Source organism: Arachis duranensis, chromosome 6 (genome assembly GCF_000817695.3).
Source record: "Arachis duranensis cultivar V14167 chromosome 6, aradu.V14167.gnm2.J7QH, whole genome shotgun sequence".
NCBI lineage: Eukaryota > Viridiplantae > Streptophyta > Magnoliopsida > Fabales > Fabaceae > Arachis > Arachis duranensis.
The window spans coordinates 138,132-154,748 of NC_029777.3; the positions used below are offsets into that span (position 1 = coordinate 138,132).

The 16,617-nt window shown below is 39.9% G+C and overlaps 2 protein-coding genes across 2 annotated transcripts; both read left to right on the plus strand.

Moving 5' to 3' along the window:
* The first annotated feature begins 1,782 nt into the window (after nucleotides 1-1,782).
* On the plus strand, nucleotides 1,783-2,979 carry LOC107491641 (uncharacterized). The gene has a single exon (XM_016112529.1). The coding sequence runs from the start codon at nucleotides 1,783-1,785 to the stop codon at nucleotides 2,977-2,979; it is 1,197 nt and encodes a 398-aa protein (XP_015968015.1).
* Nucleotides 2,980-13,787: 10,808 nt separating this feature from the next.
* Nucleotides 13,788-16,546, plus strand: LOC107491681 (heat shock 70 kDa protein 4). Its single transcript, XM_016112574.3, has 2 exons — nucleotides 13,788-14,129; nucleotides 14,629-16,546. The coding sequence occupies exons 1-2, from the start codon at nucleotides 13,916-13,918 to the stop codon at nucleotides 16,368-16,370; spliced, it is 1,956 nt and encodes a 651-aa protein (XP_015968060.1). The 5' UTR covers nucleotides 13,788-13,915; the 3' UTR covers nucleotides 16,371-16,546.
* The last annotated feature ends 71 nt before the right edge of the window (nucleotides 16,547-16,617 follow it).

Here is a 16,617-nt window from a genome sequence, read left to right on the forward strand (position 1 = left end):
CCGCTCTGCCGTCCTGCACCACCGCACCACCACCACTTTTTCTTCTTCTTCTTCTTCTTCCCGCCGCCGCACCCACCGCTGCCCGCCGCTTCTTCTTCTTCTTCTGTGAATTCTGTTAATTGATTTTTTTTGTGAAATTTCTGGATCTGTTTATCTGAGTTGAGTTCTGAATTTTTTATGATGATTTTCTGAGTTGAGTTTTTGTTTGTATGAGTTTGAATCTGGATCTAAGTTTTGGATCTGAATTCTGATAAGGATGACGATGATGATGTTGATTTTCTGAGTTTTGGTTGGTGTGATGGAGATGGTGATGGAGTGACAGTGGGTGGGGGGTGGTGGTTCTGGTTCTGGTTCTGGTGGTGGTGGTGGCGGCATGATTTTGGGGAAGAAGGGATAAGGGCATTTTGGTCCGAAGGATCATTTTAAAAAAAACTCAAACTTTGGGGACCATTTTGGAGCGAAAAAAAGGCGAGGGACGAAAAAAATTTTCAGCCCCTACGTTAGGGACCAAAATCATACTTAACCCTAATTTTTTATTGAAATATGTTATTTTATTATATTTATAATATATTATTTTGGATAATTATATTATTTTAGTTAATATATATTATTTAAAAAAATATTTTATGTTTAAAAAAAGTTAATAAAAGAAAGAATTATTCTTTTTTTTACCAACTCTTAGATGAAAACTATGTCATTTGAACTATAACTCGTTGATAAAGAAAGAAATATTCTTAATTATATATTAAATAGAATAATTATTTATTAGGCTCATTCTTATACAAATAAAAAAATTTTTAATTTTATATCTGTAATATTTTATACCAATTAACTTTAAAATTTAATTATTTTTTGAATAAATTAATAAAAAAATAATACAAATAATTTTTTAAATATAATTGTATTTTAATTTTTTATTTTATTACGTACAATTTGAGGATAATTTGAAATAAAAGATAATAAACTTGTTGTAACTGCCATCTATTTTGTGCTTTGACTATGTCGTCATCTAAGAATCATGTCATCTTCATGGAGACCGGGATTCTTCTACAGAATCGATTTTGCATTTGGAGTTAGCCAACCAACAGCAGCGACAGACATGCGTCATCCTTTTCTATGGCAGTAATTTTTCGGACTTTGAAGGTCATTTATGGTAGAGGTGGAATGTGGTGGGTTCAACAGTGTTAAAATCTGTGACTAGTCAGAACGATAATGGAAGCCAACAAATAAAACCGTAAAAATGTTTCGATACGTAGCCTAAGAACTCGGTCAAGCGACTATATCTCCACACACAAACCTCGGTCAATAAAGCAAATCTCAACAAACAAAATCTAATAACAAACACCGCCAAAATCGAGGATAAGGGCATAACTCAGAATCTCAACTGACTACACTAGCGGCATCAAGATAACATTGGTCAACACAAATAATCCCTAAATAAACTCCAACTGAACGAGTTCCCAAACGTCTATATAAACAAATTAGTAACCTCGGGGCAAGGCACGTCACACAACTCACTATAATTTATTTCTCTTATTCTCTCATATCTCACATTCTTACTTGAGCGTCGGAGTGCTTTTTGCAGGTGCTCCCGCCGCGGTGTTCCTGCTCAGCCGACGTATAGCTCTTCCTCCTGAACTCGGACAACAGCAGGAGAAGTCACTATACCTCGGCCTCCTACGCACGGAACATTTGGCGCCTACCGTGGGGCCTGAGTTGATATAACCCCACTTTCACTCTTAGATATTCTATATTTCCTTTCTTGTGTGCAGGGACTTTCACATGGCTGAGAATGGAGCTCAATCCTTCAACCAAGCCGAGCTGCTAGCCCAGATGGTCGAACTCCAGGCGGAAGTCCGTAGGCTAGCCGAACTCTCTACACAGAATAACACAGGCAAACATGAGGAGAGTAGCTCCAAGAATGCGGCCCTAGGAAACTCAGACCCCTTAAGCATTACACCACCGAAAGAAAAGTTGACGCTAGACAACCCCTTCTCTGAAGAAATTACAAACTTCAAGATGCCTAAGGGCTTCGTCTTGCCTAACTCCTTGGAACCTTACAAGGGGATTGGTGACCCCCGATCTCACGTTAAAAAATTTCAATCTATGATGTTTTTTAATAGACCTAATAATGAACCTATATTATGTCGTTCTTTTCCTACTTACCTTGACGGTGCTGCTTTATTATGGTTTTCTAAATTATCTGCAGGGTCAATTACATGTTTCGAGGACCTGGCAAGATCTTTCATCGACTACTTCGCTGCTTCAAGGATCTATGTCCGCGGCTCAGACTACCTCAGGACGATCAAACAGGGACAGCATGAGAGCCTGAAGGATTACTTAACCCGGTTCGCTGATGCTACCATGGAGATTCCGGACTTGGACCCTAACGTCCACCTGCACGCACTCAAAGCCGGACTCAGACCCGGGAAGTTTAGAGAAACAATAGCAATAACCAAACCCAAAACACTGGAAGAATTTCGAGAGAGAGCTGCAGGTCAAATGGAGATTGAGGAATTGCGGGAAGCACAGAGGTCGGACAAACAGCCAACCAGAAAAGAGGACGAAAAGACATCCAGACCACCAAACAGGAAAGATCAGAAAAAGCCATTCAGGCTTACTCCAAAGTTCGACACCTATACCAGATTCAACACAAAAAGGGAAAACATAATCAAGGATATTCTCAACGCCAAAATAGTCAAACCTCCCGCCAGAGCAGGGAGCTACCAAGATCAACGGTTCGTGGACAGAAGCAAGCACTGTGCTTTCCATAAAAAATATGGACATACAACGGACGAATGTGTAATAGCCAAGGACCTCCTAGAAAGATTAGCTCGGCAAGGCCTCTTGGACAAATATGTCGAAGGTCGGAAAAGCAGAGAAACCAAAAGAGAACCAGAGGAGCGCTCAACAGAGAGAGAAAAGGGAAAATGGACAATAACAGATCCTCCCAGGGGAATCATAAACTGCATATCATGAGGATATGCGGGAGGAGACGAAACAAGCTCGGCCCGAAAAAGGAGTTACCGAGCAATGCTGGAAATCGAAGGAACAATACCTGCAACAACTCACAACACAAAAGAACTAGAGATAACCTTTAGTCAAGGCGACATAGCTTCAACAAGTCCAAACCTGGACGACCCTGTGGTAATATCTATACAAGCTGGAGAACTATTGGTAAGGAAGGTGCTTCTAGACCCAGGTAGTAGTGCTGATGTACTTTTTTATTCAACCTTTATAAAAATGCAATTGTCTGAAAAAGCCATGCAACCGTCATCCGGAGAACTAGTTGGGTTCTCTGGAGAAAGGGTCCCAATAAAAGGACACATATGGCTAAGAACAACAATGGGCAACCCCCCATTGGCAAGAGCTGTGGACATCCAATATCTCATAGTTTACTGTCCTAGTCCTTATAACATTATACTCGGAAGACCCACCCTGAATAACTTCAGAGCGGTAGTATCTACATTACACTTGTGTGTTAAGTTTCAGGCACAAAACAACAAAATAGCAACAGTACATTCAAACCGACAACAAGCTCGACAATGCTACAATGCTAGCTTAAAGAAAACCAGCATGCAACCAAAAGCTGATCTAGAAGCAAAAACAAGTCATGGCAGATCCGAGGTGTTGACGCTTGCCGAATTGGATCCAAGAGGGGATCTCCAAGAAAGACCCCAACCAATAGACGAACTCCAACAGATTCCTCTGACGATAAAAGCCGAACAGATTACCTACATCGGCCAAGCATTAAAAGGAGAAGAGAGAGCAAAGCTAATAAGATTACTCCAGGACAACGCCGAATTATTTGCGTGGACACCAGCAGACATGCCAGGAATCGATCCGAGCATAATCAGTCACAAGCTCGCCATAAACAAAACAGCCAAACCGATCGCCCAGAAAAAGAGGAACCTTGGAACGGAAAAAGTAAAAGCAGCCCTTGAAGAAACAAAAAAGCTCCTCAACGCCGGTTTCATCAAAGAACTCCGTTTTACCACTTGGCTTTCAAATGTGGTTATGGTAAGGAAACACTCAGGTAAATGGCGCATGTGCGTCGACTTTACAAATTTAAATAAGGCTTGCCCCAAAGATGCCTATCCTTTACCTTGCATTGATAAACTAGTAGATAATGCTTCTGGATTTAAAACTCTGAGCTTCATGGATGCATACTCAGGATATAATCAGATCCTTATGCATCCAGAAGACCAAAGCAAAACGGCTTTCATAACAAAACACGGAAATTTTTGCTACAAAGTTATGCCATTTGGCCTTAAGAATGCAGGAGCAACATACCAATGACTTATGGACAAAGTATTCCAGCATCAAATAGGACGAAATATGGAGATCTATGTGGACGTGGCAAAGACCTCGGCACAAGGATCACACTATAAGGACCTTGAATAAGCATTCCAACAACTCAGAGCATACAACATGAGACTCAACCCAGAAAAATGTGCATTCGGGGTTCAAGGGGGGAAATTCCTCGGATTCATGCTGACTTCACGAGGAATTGAGGCAAACCCAGAAAAATGTGAAGCTATTTTTAACATGAACAGCCCAAAGACAATAAAGGAAGCACAACAGCTAGCAGGCCGAGTTGCTGCACTATCATGATTCTTACCTGCAGTAGCAAACCGATCATACCATTTTTTCAAAACAATCTCCAAGAGCCAAAAGTTCAACTGGACGGAAGAATGTGAACGATCTTTCACAGAGCTCAAACAAACACTATCATCACCACCTATCCCCTAAAAACCAAAGCCCGGTAAACCATTATTCTTATATTTATCTGTTTCTAACCATGCCATAAGTTCTGTACTAGTCTCTGAAACAGGGAAAACACAAAACCCAGTATACTTCGTCAGCAGAGTCCTACAGCCAGCAGAAACCAGGTACCCAAAAATAGAACAGCTCGCATTAGCCCTAGTCACGACAGCAAGAAGATTGAGGCAGTATTTCCAAAGCCACATCATAATAGTTAGAACGAATCAACCACTGAGACAAATTCTAACAAAACCTGAGCTGGCTGGATGCTTAACAAAATGGTCCGTCGAGCTCTCCAAATATGACATACAATACCAACCTCGGAAGACTCCAAGACTGCAAATACTAGCCGACTTCATCTCTGAATTGACAACAGAGTGTAGGCCAGAGGAACATAGCTGGAAGCTTTATGTAGATGGTGCAGCAAACAAAGATGGAAGTGGAGCAGGCGTAACACTCAAAAGAGGTGAACAGGTCGAAGCCGAGCAATCATTACAATTTTCCTTCGTAGCAAGCAACAACCAGGCCGAATATGAAGCCCTCCTAGCCGGACTAAAACTCATCCGGGATTTACAAATATCTCAACTCACCGCTTATTGCGACTTCCTGCTCATCGTCCAACAGATCAAAGGCGAATTCCAGGTAAAAGATCCTTTGTTAGAGAAATACTGGCTCATAACAAAGGACCCTATCTCAAAATTTCACAAATTTGAAATAATACATGTGAATAGAGAACAAAACGCAAGAGCCGATGTTTTATCTAAATTAGCAACAACAAGGCCACAATCACACACACCAACACTTTCACAGTTAACACTTGAAAAGCCAAGCTTCGAATTAAATAGCATATGCAGCATTACACAGGTAGAGGATTGGAGAACACCTTTTCTTCAATATATCAAAACAGGAACAATCCCAAAGGACGAACAAAATCCACAACTCTTCCGAAGAAAAGCAAGCTACTACACAATGGTAGGAGATAGCCTATACAGACGAGGATTCTCACAGCCTCTACTAAAATGTCTCAGAAAAGATGATGCTGAAATAGTCATGGCAGAAACACATGAAGGAGTATGTGGAAATCATATTGGCGGCCGAGCTCTGTCAGCCAAAATATTGCGAACAGGATACTACTGGCCAACTATAAAGAGGGATGCATAACAAAAGTAAGGACATGCAACAATTGTCAGAAGCACGCCAACATCTCAACAACACCCGCCGAGGAGTTGCACACCTTGGAGGTAAGTTGGCCTTTCGACCATTGGGGGCTAGACATTCTAGGCCCCTTCCCGAAAGCGCCAGGATAGGTAAAGTTTCTTTTGGTATCAATAGATTACTTCTCCAAATGGATTGAAGCACAACCCCTAGCGCAAATCACAGCAGAGAAAGTAAGAACCTTCCTTTGGAAGAACATCATATGCCGTTACGGCATACCAAGAGAAGTAATCTCTGACAATGGAAGGCAGTTCACAGACCATAAACTTGCCACCTTTTTACAAAATTTCAACATCAAACACCACTTTAGCTCGGTCGAGCATCCTCAAATGAATGGTCAAGTAGAATCAGCTAACAGAGTTATTTTGCAGGCCTTAAAGAAGAAGTTGGACGAAGTAAAGAGCGAATGGGCAGATCTCGTACCAGAAGTCCTATGGGGGTACAACACGACAATCCAATCAGCAACAGGAGAAACCCCATTCAAACTAGTATATGGAGCCGAGGCCCTCATACCTGTAGAAGTCGGCACGACTAGCCTGAGAACCAAACTCTATGATACGAACAACAACAACAATGAAAGATTAACAGACTTGGATCTACTGGACGAGGAAAGGGAGATAGCAACAATTAAACAACGAGCAATGAAACAGCTCATACAAAAACGACACAACAAAAAGGTCCATCCAAGGACATTCGAGAATGGAGAGCTCGTCCTCAGAAAAACAGAAGAAGCAAGAAAACCTCAAAAGCATGGAAAATTAGCAGCAAACTAGGAGGGACCATTCCGAATTTCTAAAGTGCTCGGCAAAGGAGCCTACCAATTAGAGACATTGTTAAACAGTCCAATACCAGGAAACTGGAATGTATCCTCCTTGAGGAAATACCAATCATAGTGTATATAGCGCGGATGAAGGTACTCTTTTTCCCATTTTGAGATTTTATCCCAACAAAATAAGGGTTTTACTCAGAAAGGGTTTTAATGGGGCCGGACGCCTTATCCAATTAATCAAACGATACAGTCTTACAATAAAAAGACTAATATATTCTACTCTACAAAAGCCCAAAGCCATTACAGATATAAGTTCAAACAGATATATATAAACCAAAACAAACAACCGAGCTTCACACTCGGCAAAAGCCATAAGTAGTCAAAATACATAGCTAGAAACATTAACAAACAGGTCCAAAAAACTCCAAACAACATTTTTACAAATCTTCATTCTATCTTATCCCCAATACTCGAACTATCACTTTGTTTACCAACTTCATCATCGATCAATTCGCCATCAACAATGATTTTCGTGGCATCAAGTTTAGCAGCATCAACCTCAGGGAACAAAACCCGAACCTGGTCGGTAGCCCGCTCAAAGCCTTGAGCAAAGGCCTCATAAATCTCATTCTCCAACTCCTTCACCCGAGCCATTAGTCGATCATTTTCCGATGTCAGAGTTTTATTTCCTTCCAAGACCGAACTATGAAGGCGATTCTCTTCAGCAAGCTCTTCTTCCTTTCCCTTCAAAGATGACGAAAGTTCAGTAATCATCTTCTCCTTCTCTTGAACAGCAGTAGACAACTCAGAAATCTCAACAGAATCTTTGACTTCAGATTCCACAGCAAGCTCTTGAACTCTCCCAATAGCGACAAGTCGGGCCCCAATAACCTAAGACAAAAAAACCAACAAAAACATCAACATAAGGATACATGGTGATAAAACATAAAATAATACAACCAAAATACCTGAAGAAAGCGACTCATCCCAGCACGTCCAACCTCTTCTATCATTTTCGAGTCCTCGGGAAATCGACACACCTCATCAGCAAGAGTAGCAAAGGAAAAAAACCTTGACCACAGGGACCTCATGCTATCATCCTCACGATAAGCATGAAGTCTCCTCTGAGACTCATAGGCAGCCTCTACAATAGGTAGGACAGGGGAATGCTCCTCCTTACTCTCAGCCTTCTCGGCACGAGTCTTTTCCCTTTTCCTTTTTAGTCGAGGATTAGCCCCTGCTTGACCAACGTCACCGCCGCCCTTACCTACATTTGTCATTGACCCCTCTTTCTCACTTTTCTTCCTCTGATTAAAATAGGACTTCAGTCCAGCAGTAGTGATGGTGGGGGCTTTCTCAGCTACAGACATAAACACAAGACAAAATATTAGAAGCAACTACACCTCCATTTCAGAAAATAAACACTAAAACTAGTTACCTAGATAATCCAAAACAGCCTCCTTATCCGAATCCCACTTCAACAAATCTGCAATAGATAACAACCCTACCAACTCCTCTAACAAAAAGTCCAACACGACATTGTCATCAAAAACCCTATCATCAACATCAAGAACCTGCATAGGTTCAGGAGACCAAGAAAGAGGAAACCTCTCTTCTAGATATTCATTCAAATAAAAAGGAAACTCACTTTTAACACTCCTAACCTTGACAAACATTGTTTTAAAATCTTTGAACGATGATTTGTATAAGGAAAACACTGACCGACGAGGATGACTATTGAGATTTACCCACAAACCCCGCCTAACTCCTTTAGATTAAAACAATGAAAAGAATACTCTCAGCGAAGGAGGATATTCTAGAATACTCATCAGAATCTCAAAAGCACGGACAAAACCCCAGGAGTTGGGATGTAACTGGGAGGGAGCACAATTCAACCAAAATAACACACCGCACTCAAAATCTGTAAATGGAAACCGGACACCAATCTCAGTCAACAAACACGAATAAATGTAGAAATATGACCAACCATCGACCTGCTCACAAACACGATCCTCCTCCCCACAAGGTAAAAGCTCTATCCTAAGCTCATGACCCTCTCTAACCCATACGTTAGAACCTAACACCTTTACGGATTCAGAATCACTAAACCTAGAAACACACTGTTTCACTTATTCACTAACCCAACTGCAAGGGTCGCCCTCCGCCAGAACAACCTTACCCTTTTCCATAACCAAAGACCAAACAGGAAAATTAGAAAGAAGAAGAAGAAGACCAGAACCCTTTAACACAAACCTTTGATATTCATTCTTTCTCTTTCGCTGGTGAAAAAAACGCAAGTATTGGAGATTCAGACTAAACAGAAGTTACCTATGATACTCCCAGTAATAAAAACATGGGGTAATGAAACAGTTTTTTCTCCAAAACTACCTCAGAATCTCAACCACTCACTCACCATGATGCAAACCAAGGGCCAAGATTGCACAAGATACTGTAACGGGGACTCACATCAAACACTTCAACGCGGGAAACGAAACGGCCATTAAATGCACATTTACACCTTTTCCGAGACAAAAAATCAAAAGGCAGCAACAACAAATCTAACCCCAAACAAATAAAAGCTCGCCCTGTACTCCTAAAGACACACGGCGACCTTGGGGGCTATGATACGTAGCCTAAAAACCCGGTCAACCGACTATATCTCCACACACAAACCTCGGTCAATAAAGCAAATCTCAACAAACAAAATCTAATAACAAACACCGCCAAAACCAAGGATAAGGGCATAACTCAGAATCTCAACTGACTACACTAACGGCATCAGGATAACCTCGGTCAACACAAATAATCCCTAAATAAACTCCAACTGAACGAGTTCCCAAACGTCTATATAAACAAATTAGTAACCTTGGGGCAAGGCAGGTCACAGAACTCACTATAATTTATTTCTCTTATTCTCTCATATCTCACATTCTTACTTGAGCGTCGGAGTGCTTTTTGTAGGTGCTCCCGCCGCGGTGTTCCAGCTCAGCCGACGTATAGCTCTTCCTCCTGAACTCGGACAACAGCAGGAGAAGTCACTATACCTCGGCCTCCTACGCATGGAACATGTTTGAAGACATCACATCGACAATAACAGAATAATGGAGGAATTCAATCAAATTTTTCTGAGTATTTTTGTGGTGTAAAGGTCGTCCTTGTGTTAAATAAGGGAATTAGTATTTTTGTTAGTGCTGGTTTGTTTGTTCAGCCCATGACAAAAAAAAAATAATAACAATAATAAATAAATTTAATTTACCTGATAACTTTTGATAGTAGGTTAACTTTTAAAGAGTGTTGCACTCCCTACTTTACCTGGAGTGCACTAGTTTTCGCCCTAAAACAAAGACTTTTTTAAACAATAAGTTTTATAATTATTGTATTATATCAATGTAATATATAGTATTAATTAAAAATCTTAATTCATTCTCTAAATATAGGGTTTAAAATTCTGTAATTATTGTTCTTAAATATATCAATAAACTAAATAAAAAAATGAATTCAGTTTAAAAAAATTTATGAGATTAAACATTTTTTTGTACATTATTCATTCAATAATATGAATAACATATATTAATGAAAAATTTATTTTTATATAGTTAAGTTCTATTATAGAAAAGCATTTGGAGTGAAGAGAAAAGCATGCTAGAAGGAGAATTCATGGAAAATGAGCATTTGGAGAACTCAAGGCCACGTGCACGCGTCATCCACGTGTACGCGTGAGGAGGGGATTCACCAGCAACGCGCACGCGTCACCCATGCGCACGCATGAAAGAGAAAGTTGTCAGTGACACGTCATATGACCCATGCATACGCATGACAAGCGGCACGTGATCTCATTAAAGGCAAAACACTGGGGGCGATTTTTAAGCTCAAGGAGGCCTAAATCCAACTCATTTCTGATGCTTTTGAACCCAAGAATTGCAAGGGAATGGGGGAGGGGGAAGTAGTCATATTGTAGTTTTCATCATGTTTTAGGTTAGAATTTTAGAGAGAAAAGCTATCTCTTCTCTCTAGAATTTAGGGTAGTTTAGGTCAAATTTCCTTAGATCCAAGTTTTAATTCTTATTTTTATTTCAATTCTCTTTATATTTTATTGTTCTATTGTCTTAATCCTCTTAGTTTCTCTTGTTAATTTATTTATGTTGCCATTTTTACTTTTATGAACTCTTATAGATTTTGATTATCTCTTAATGTAATTTCATGTTTTCATGTGTTTCTATGTTTATCTTAATTGTCATTGTTGATTTATTGTTTGTATTAGTTATGGATTTTATTAATTCTTACATTTTGTGATGTTTACTTCTATTGCACTCTATGTGTTTGATAAAATGTTTCCATTAGTATTAGGGTAGTTTTCTATACTCTTGGCCTAGGCTAAGAGAATTGGGTGATCTTGAGTCATTGGGTCTAGTTGAATTGGAGAATTGAGAACCCTTAGTGGTTAATTTGATACCCATTAACGCTAGCCTACTACTAAGTCAATTAGTAGTTAGGTTGGGACTTATGGGTTGTTTACTGGTTTAAGTGTATAAAAGTAAAATAAAGATAACGTTACTCAGTGGTTGTGAATTCAATGATAAGAAGATGGTTAAGGCTTCGGAGATGCTTTGTTCTTCTGAATCAATTTCTTACTGTCTACTCCAACTGTGAATGATTTCTTCTATAGCATGTTGTATGTGATCAACGCCGGTTTGAGCAGCCACCAATCTTCCTCTAGGCTGAACACCAGGTTTAGTGCGCATCCAGTATGAATGAGGGTGAAGCTCTTGCAGTTCATTCCCTTGGTGATCCTACTCAAAACACCACAGATAAGGTCGAATCTTCCGGATCAGAGAATGCTGCGCCTTGATTCTAGCCTTTACCACAAAGACCCTAATCTCCCCATACCTCGGCTGAACTGATGTCTCAAGAAGTCCCCAACAAAGTCGTGGATTAGCCGTCTAAGAGATGTATAATCAAGCTAGTGGTTCATTGATATCCGATGAAAGACGCTGCGCTAAACCCATGTAGAATAGAGATAACTTGTGATGGTTCAACTCATTCATAAGGTTGAAGAACGAAGATACATCTTAGGAGAGAGTCAAATATGAATTGAAATAGAACAGTAGTACTTTTATTAATCCATAAAACACAACAGAGCTCCTAACCTTAACCTAGGATATTTAATGGCTCATATTGTACATAGAACAATGTAAAAACGTGTAAAGTGGTGGAAGAAGATCAAAATTTTTTAAACAAGGGTGATCTCCTCCTATAAATACTAAGCTAATGACTAAAGATTACAGAAATATTATAGGCTTAGGCTTGTAGTGCAAAAATCCACTTTCGGGGCCTACTTGGTGAGTGTTTGGACCGAGCAAAAGAGTAAACCACGTGCTAGGACTCCCTAGGGGCGTTGAATGCTGGCTAGGGCCCGCTTTTTGGGCATTTGACGCTGGTTACCTCCTTGTGGGCGTTGGATGCTAGAATAGAATTGGTGGCTGGCATTGAACGCCAGTTTTGAGCCTTCAATTCTGAAGTAAAGTATGAACTATTATATATTTCTGGAAAGTCCTGGATGTTAGCTTTCCATAGCCATTGAGAGCGCGCCATTTGGACTTCTGTAACTCCAGAAAAGCTCATTCGAGTGCACGGAGGTCAGATCCTAAAAGCATCTGCAGTCATTTCTCTGCTTCTGAATCAGACTTCTGCTCAAACTCCTCAATTTCAGCCAAAAAATATCTGAAATCACCATAAAACACAACAAATCATAGTAGAATCTAAAAATGTGAATTTTACACTAAAACATATAAAAATATAATAAAACTTAAATAAAACATAACAAAAATTGTATGAAAATGATGTCAAAAAGCGTATAAAATATCCGCTCATCATTGGACTTAGTGTTTTTCTTGGTAAGGGGGTATTTTTGCAATTTTTTTGCCAAAACCTAACTTCCCCCAACCCAACTTACAAGAGAAAGAAGATGAAAATTGAGTGTTTTTGGATTATGCTTTGGAGACAATATTCATAATTATGTTTTGGATTATATTTATTTTGGCTTTGAGACAATATTTATAATTATGTTTTGGATGAAAACAAAGACTTTAATATTTGTGAATATAAAAATCATAATTTTTTTATACCTTTAGAAATTATAATGGTTAAAAAAAATTAAAAAATAGAAGAGATTTTTTAGACCTGTATATATATTATTTAATAGTTAAAAGTAAAAAAAAGAGGACATTTAGTGGGCTCGCCAGCCCGCATTTAGGCGGGGCGGGGCGGACTTTTCCGTTTGCCACCCCTAAGTTCGACTCTACGGATTTGGTAGATTTTTTATTTGGTAGGTTCTAAGAATTGGTTTGGTAAAACTTTTCAAAGAGGTACTTGTGCTTTTTAAAAGTTCAAGCTCCTCATTTTGTGTTTGGTAAATAAAAAATATCATGTGCTTGTGCCGGCTGTTTTTGAAAAATCGGGGTATTTTTGAAAGCACTAAGATAGAGTTTTTCAAAGTTGGCTTATACTTTTCAAAATTTAAAAGTCTAATATAATCTCATATGTTAACTAATTTTCAAATTTAATGCTTGTATTTATCTCTATTATAGTATCTTTAAATTTTAAAAGCTATTTTACCAAATGCAATTGTTGTTGCTTGTGTTTATTAAAAATAATTTTTAATTTAATTTATCAAACATAAATACTACAACTTTTAAAAAATTATCTTTTAAAAATTAATTTTTAACAATCCTAGGTTACACAACACACACATCCACTCACACACACTAAAGGTTCTATCACTACCCAGCTATGGCTGGGATTCGAACCTGAGATGTGGCTTCTGTGAGGCCAACATATTGGCCATTGGAGCAATGCCTCGGCCACAAACAAACTGGAATTTTGAATTGGAAGGTAGGCGGAGCCATGCCTGCGCCTCGGGCCCACATTATTGGAAACAAGAGTACGCGAGCCCAAATTGAACGGGCTTCTAACAGCTTAAGTAGGGTATAGGAACATTCTAGAAGGAACCCAAACCCTAGCTATATATAATACAACTTAAACCAGTTTCACTCCCCCTCTTCCTCCTTTGCATCTAAACTCGGAACACAGTGTTCGCGCTGTGTCCTCACATTCTTAGATCTCTTTCTCCGTTTTCTCGCCGACGCAAAAAGCAGCAGTTAGGATCCAATGGCCGGAAAAGGAGAGGGACCAGCCATCGGAATCGATCTCGGAACCACGTACTCGTGCGTCGGAGTTTGGCAGCATGACCGTGTTGAGATCATCGCCAACGACCAAGGAAACAGAACGACGCCGTCCTACGTCGCATTCACTGACACCGAGCGTCTCATAGGCGATGCCGCCAAGAACCAGGTCGCCATGAACCCTATCAACACTGTCTTCGGTGAGATCTACTTTTCCATGCACAAATTCTCTTAGAACCTTATTGTCGTTCTCTGTGCTATCTCACTAAGCTTAATGAGTTAGTTTTATTTGATGTATGTGATCTTATGTTGTGTTGAACTGTGTAGATAGTTAATCTAAGATCATTTATTGAAAGCCTCGTTTGTTGACTTTGTTTGGAATATTTAATATTCATAAACGGATTAATGGTTCTAGATCTAGTATAGCAGAAATCTTATCTCGTTTTTCATGATGCATCAATATAATTTTAAATTACGAAATTTTGAATATCATCCGTCAATATAAATCACTGTTGGGTCTGGTCTGACGTTACTTCGTACTTCAAGTTCCAAGATTTGCCTCTCAATAGGTTGAAGGTTTGTATGTGTACTAGTTATTGTACAGTATTAATATGGGTCTTACTCGGATGAAAGTTGTTTATATTTTAGTTAGTTTATGGTTCAATATATTGATTGTTTATAAATTGTCTTTTCTCTCAGATGCCAAGAGGTTGATTGGTCGCAGATTTAGCGATCCCTCTGTGCAGAGTGATATTAAGTTGTGGCCATTTAAGGTTATTTCTGGACCTGCTGAGAAGCCCATGATTGTGGTTAACTACAAGGGTGAAGAGAAGCAATTTGCCGCAGAAGAGATCTCTTCTATGGTACTCATGAAGATGCGTGAGATTGCAGAGGCCTATCTTGGCTCTTCAGTGAAGAACGCTGTTGTTACTGTCCCTGCTTACTTCAATGATTCTCAGCGTCAGGCAACCAAGGATGCTGGTGTTATTGCTGGTCTTAATGTCATGAGAATTATCAATGAGCCTACTGCTGCTGCCATTGCATATGGTCTTGACAAGAAGGCAACAAGCGTTGGTGAGAAGAATGTCTTGATTTTTGATCTTGGTGGAGGTACTTTTGACGTATCCTTGCTTACTATTGAGGAAGGTATCTTTGAGGTGAAGGCTACAGCTGGAGACACCCATCTTGGGGGCGAAGATTTTGATAACAGAATGGTGAACCACTTTGTTCAGGAGTTTAAGAGAAAGAACAAGAAGGACATAAGTGGCAACCCTAGAGCTCTTAGGAGGTTGAGGACAGCTTGTGAGAGAGCAAAGAGGACACTTTCATCTACTGCCCAGACCACCATTGAAATTGATTCGCTGTATGAGGGAATTGATTTCTATTCTCCAATTACTCGTGCAAGATTTGAGGAGCTCAATATGGATCTTTTCAGGAAGTGTATGGAGCCAGTTGAGAAATGTTTGAGAGATGCTAAAATGGACAAAAGAAGTGTCCATGATGTTGTCCTTGTTGGCGGTTCAACTAGAATTCCCAAGGTTCAACAACTTTTGCAAGATTTCTTCAATGGAAAGGAATTGTGCAAGAGCATTAATCCTGATGAGGCTGTTGCCTATGGTGCTGCAGTTCAGGCTGCCATCTTGAGTGGTGAGGGCAATGAAAAGGTTCAGGACCTACTCCTTCTTGATGTCACCCCTCTGTCACTTGGTTTGGAGACTGCTGGTGGTGTGATGACCGTCCTGATCCCAAGGAACACTACAATTCCAACAAAGAAGGAACAAGTTTTCTCAACATATTCGGACAACCAGCCTGGTGTGTTGATCCAGGTCTTCGAGGGTGAGAGAACAAGGACAAGGGATAACAATTTGTTGGGCAAATTTGAACTTTCAGGCATTCCTCCTGCTCCCAGGGGTGTTCCACAGATCACTGTGTGTTTTGACATTGATGCCAATGGTATCTTGAATGTGTCTGCGGAAGACAAAACTACTGGCCAGAAGAATAAGATCACCATCACCAATGACAAGGGAAGACTTTCAAAGGAAGATATAGAGAAGATGGTTCAAGAGGCCGAGAAGTACAAGTCTGAGGATGAAGAGCATAAAAAGAAGGTTGAAGCCAAGAATGCTTTGGAAAACTATGCATACAACATGAGGAACACTGTGAAGGATGACAAGATTGGAGGAAAACTTGACCCAGCTGACAAGAAGAAGATTGAGGATGCCATTGAGCAATCTATTCAGTGGCTAGACAGCAACCAGCTTGCCGAAGCAGATGAGTTTGAGGATAAGATGAAGGAACTGGAAGGCATCTGCAATCCAATCATTGCCAAGATGTACCAAGGTGGTGCTGGTCCTGATGTTGGTGGAGCTGGTGCAGGCGATGATGACTATGCTCCCTCTGGTGGAAGTGGTGCTGGCCCTAAGATTGAGGAAGTCGACTAAATTTAGTTGTTTTCCTAAATTATTATCTTTGATGTGTTTTGTTGCTCCTATGTTTACTTGGTTTTTATTTTTAGTCTCGAAGACAACTATTTTAAGTAATCTATTTGGTTTGTCTACTTAAATTTCAGTTGACACGGGTTACTGAAATATTTATACATTTTGCCCCGTTGGAATTATTTGTCCGATGTCCTGGGATGTGTCGTCCTTTGGTTCATTCTTGTTTAGGCATGCGCATAAAAGCTCCTTA